Source organism: Penaeus japonicus, unplaced genomic scaffold, assembly GCF_977035675.1.
Source record: "Penaeus japonicus unplaced genomic scaffold, GWHDUDI00000001_assembly GWHDUDI00000004, whole genome shotgun sequence".
NCBI classification, from domain to species: domain Eukaryota; kingdom Metazoa; phylum Arthropoda; class Malacostraca; order Decapoda; family Penaeidae; genus Penaeus; species Penaeus japonicus.
Genome location: NW_028234406.1, coordinates 23,631,833 through 23,636,832, shown reverse-complemented (window position 1 = coordinate 23,636,832; position 5,000 = coordinate 23,631,833). Strand labels below are relative to the sequence as shown.

General features: G+C 40.6%; 1 protein-coding gene across 1 annotated transcript in view; it reads left to right on the top strand.

The window, feature by feature from the left end:
• LOC147471971 (uncharacterized) overlaps nt 1–1,618 on the top strand; it is a 2,022-nt gene extending 404 nt beyond the window's left edge. Inside the window, exon 1 of the mRNA XM_086535808.1 lies at nt 1–1,618. This exon is cut by the window's left edge and continues 404 nt beyond it. Within this exon, the coding sequence (XP_086391934.1) occupies nt 1–1,618 (1,618 nt within the window).
• The last annotated feature ends 3,382 nt before the right edge of the window (nt 1,619–5,000 follow it).

Sequence of the window (5,000 nt, the reverse complement as noted above, 5' to 3'; positions counted from 1 at the left end):
TGACTTTTACTGCAGTTATGTTATTAAGCCTCACATTCAACGTCGCCCTGTGGCCCATACCTGGACGTTAGACCATCGTATTGTCCAAGCAGAAAGAATGGCAGTGGATGCTGGTCTTGCCTTTCAGAGGCAACCCACACCAGATCATCTGTATCAGTACCAGACAGCGAGGGATGATCTTATTGCCCTTCAGAAGTCCGTCTACACAGAGTCATGGGAGAAATATACAGACAGCATCAACCATCAGACTAGCATTCAGACCATGTGGCATCTAATAAACAGGACCGTGAAGAAAAAACCCACCTATGCCCTCCACCATAGTCCACAGGAATACGCTCAGGATCTCATCATTACTTGGTCAGCTCAATCACAAACTTGCAATCTGCCTGCACACATTCAAGAAGCTCTCTCCTCTCAACGTAACATTCGCAACCTTCGTCTGATGAATGCATTATTGAAACTGGATGAGCAGGATGACATACCTCTAACAGGGGATGAACTGCGACGTACTCTTGCTGGTACTAAGACTACTGCACCTGGGGATGACGGCCTTACATATCAAGTGCTTCACCTCATTCAGAAAGTTCCTGGTAACCCTCTTCTACATCTCTTCAATCTTTGTTTTCGTCAGGGATATGTGCCCTCTGCCTGGACTTCCAGCACAATTGTCCCAATACCAAAACCTGGAACCGGTAAATTTAGGCCGATCTCCTTGACTTCCTGCTTTAGTAAGGTGCTTGAACGCATCCTTCTTGCCCGACTAATGCATCGCCTACAGGATAAACTCTCTCCCAGTCTGTACAGTTTCCTTCCGCAACGAAGCTCGCACCATTGCCTTGTAGAATTCTATACCTGCCTTTCCTCCACTACTGTAGTTGCCTTCCATGACCTCAAAAGTGCTTTTGATATAGCCAACAGGGAAATTATTCTTGACCAGCTCGTGGTCTTTGGTATTCAAGGAAACCTGAGGTGGATACGGGGTTTTCTCAGTAATAGGGCCTCATGTGTCATGTTTAGGGGATCCTGTAGCTCCTACGAACTGTTTGAGCTTGGTACTCCACAGGGTGGCGTTTTAAGCCCTTTCCTTTTCAATGTCCTGATGCAACATCTACTTTCTCTTATCCCTGCCATCCCCGGAACTACTGTCACTTGTTATGTAGATGACATCTGTATCCACTCAACCTCACCTCAAGATCTTCAGCTCTTTCTTTATAATTTCTATTTGTCGTCTGTTTCCTGTGGCCTTATTATCCCCCCAGATAATAGCAGAATTTTTTCCTACCGTAATTTCAGAGACCTGCCAATGTTTACAATGGGTGGGAATGTCATACCTCATTGCACGCAGTACACATACCTTGGTGCACCAGTCCGGGTCACTCTAGCCATACCTGCACGACAACGGATTCACCCCATTGTGAAAAACCTTCTAGACCGGTTGCAGCCCCGCTTCACTCCTGTTAAGTGGCTTGCCACCAATGCCACAGGTGTTTCTATCTCAGTGACAAGGACCCTTTATGTTTTATTTCTTCGATCAGTTGTTGACTATTTGTCCCCTGTCCTTTGTCAACTTCCCAGCAAAGCATTAAAGCCTCTTGAAAATTCCAGAATAGAACCATGAGATTCATCTTAGGGTGTCCTCCCTCCACTCGCATAGTCAACATGCAGTCTGAGCTCGACCTGTCCCCACTTACAGAGAGAATTTATGCCAAAGTTACTTATCTTTCTATCAAGTGTCTTTATTCCCCAATTCTTGCTCCTCACTTCTCTGCTGTTATCCGAACTTCACTCGACCCAGATGCACCCAGACTTCCATTTTGACCAAGTGGCCACAACCTCATCATTGAAGTATGCAACAACCTTCGTAACCTTGGTATCAACGTCCCTGAGGAGGCGGCTATCCCTGATTTACCACCGTAGCGAGTTCCCCTTCCTGATGTCACATTTACACCAACTTCCAAAGATGCCCTTCTCCTTTTACAGAAGCAATTGGCTCTAGAAACCATCATCAGAGTATCCATGTCTGTCCCCACTGCACACCACATACATGTTGATGGTTCAGTGCAGATAGACGGGAGTACAGCGTGTGCTGTGTTTTCACCGACCATGGAGCCACCTGTGGTTGGTGAATGGCGTGGCCGCAGGCTACCCACTCATCGAGCTCCACTTTCTGCGAGGTTCATGGCATTCTAGATGCAGTAATGATCATTGTTCAGCAGAGTTAATGGGATAATTGTTTGTGACCCGCAGTCAGCTCTTCAAGCTCTTTCCTGTCCAAGACTGAGCTGTGGCCATGTTGTGCAAGAAATTCTTTGTCAACTCGCCACTGCCCATGACGCATCCCTTATCATATCTTTCGTGTGGACGCCTTCTCACATCGGACTTATTGGTAATGACAAGGTGGATCGTCTTGCCAAGGAGGCCTGTGCTCTAGGCCTAGATGATGCAATTACCATGCCATCACTACGGTGCTTTAGAATCAGCATATACTCAGCTGCTCATGCCATAACACATCGAAGGAATGCAGAAAGAACCAACAGTGTGTCCATACAGCACCATGACCACTTTCTTCAGAGTCCCTACAAGTACCGCCAACACGGGCTTATGGTGCATAGGCATAATGTTGTAAGTGCTTGGACGTGCCGCACTTCTTTTGCAAGCTGTGCAACCGCCCCAATGCCAACACCCTTGACCACTATTGCCTCCATTGCCCCGCAGTGACAAATTTACTACCACAGGGACAGACCCTACTTCAAATTTGTAAACATTTGCTCATAGATGACAACTTAGATGTACTTCTTGCTCGCCATCCTCACTTTGGTGGCTGTTAATTGTATAGACTTGTTTCCTCTGTGTTGAGTGTGTATGCGTGTGTGTGTATGTGTGTGTGTGCGTGCGTGCTTGTGCGTGTGTGTGTGTGTGTGTGTGTGTGTGTGTGTGTGTGTGTGCATGTGCATCTGCATCAAGTGTGCTCTGTAATATTGTTTGGACATGAATGTTACTAGGTCTGCCGCCAATAGGCATAATAAATTGATTAAATAAATATATATATATACATATATATATATTCATATATATACACATAAATATATATATGTACATATATATATATATATAGATACATATATACATATATTTGTGTGTGTGTATATATTTATATTTATATACATATGAGAAAGATGGTAGAATGCAGTAACACATTTTAATATAGAAATACAAATTTTACATCCCTGATTGGGACTTGAACCCGAACCGTCAGACTGACAGACCCAGCCTGAATCCAATACACCACACGACCCACTAAAAGAATTGTCTAACCTGACACCTTACATGCATCATGGAAGTTACCAATGTGTTCATAAAAGAGCAGTGATAGCGAGGTTTTACAGACAATTCCCGTGGGCACTCGGGATATATATAAATAAATATATATATATATATATACATATATATATATAAATATATATATATATATTTTATAAAAATATATATATATGATATATACATGCATATATGTATATATATACATATATATATATATATTTATATCTATATATGTATATATGTATATATAAATATATATATACATATGTATTTATGTATATATGTATATATATAAATATGTATATATATGTATGTATATATATATATATATATATATAATATATATATATATGCGAGAGAGAGAGAGAGAGAGAGAGAGAGACAGCTATAGATATATATAGATATACTGATATAGTTGTAAAGATATAGTGATAAACCTCTCCCAGGAATGACAGTGTTTCAGATATGAGTGTGATTAAGCAGATTTGCCCTATGCTTAAAATACACTGCCCCTCAAAAATAACCAATGATACTTATATTTTTCTAAATCAAATTGATTAATGAAAAAAAAACCCTCCTTGGTAATAATGTATCAGACACTGACTGCTATGTATGGGATGGGCAGTGTTGCAGAGAAATACAACATATCGATCGTGCATTACGCTGATAGATATCACATAAGTCAAGCAAGTTTTTATATAATAAATCATTGTTGTCTGTAACAGAAACGCAGTATGCATAGGACACTCACTTAAAAGCTAGTGTATCTACAATTAAGTACATATGGTTCATTATCTGAGTATCTTCCAAGTATGGAAAATGATAAGCTCAACGTCATGTGAACTTGTCTCGTTTTGCTCTTCGCTTCGACATCAGTTCATACCAACTAGTTTAATTTAGCTGATAACGTCAGGCGAAAGTTATGTGGGTCAACCCGTCCTATAGTTCTCATGATATTCTCCTGATGGAAGTAATCATGTGAAATAAAGTTTTGTATTGCATTCCCATATTCTTTTGACATGTGGTTTCACATATACACCTACATTCCTCACGCAAACATAGATACTTATATTGGAAAATAGATAGGTGGATATATGTAGACATATCTATGATATGTGTGTGTGTGTGTGTGTGTGTGTGTGTGTGTGTGTGTGTGTGTGTGTGTGTGTGTGTGTGTGTGTGTGTGTGTGTGTGTGTGTGTGTGTGTGTGGTTGTGTGATCGTGTGATCGTGTATGCAAGTATTTAAGTATATCTGTCAATATTCTGCGAGAACTTTGTTCATTTTTTTTTCTCTTTTTTTTGTATACTAGCTAAGACCCTGAAACAGGTATCGAATAGTTTTTGTTTTTTTTGGTTTAGAGAGAAATGTTGGCTTTTCTATTTGGACTCTTATGCGTATGGGAATAATTTCTGGCCGTTAATTCCAATGCCTTATATTTCATCTTTTATGTGTATACTTGAAGGGTAATTCGGAGGATAATGTATCCTATACATTCAAAATTTAGCACCACTTTCTATATGGCATTCTTCGATATTGAACTTTATACGACCAAGCCAAGTCTTATACATATCTGCTCTACGTATACACACACAAGCTCTCTCTCCGACACACACACGCAACACACAACAGACACACACACACACTAAAACACACACACACACACAAATACATTCAGAA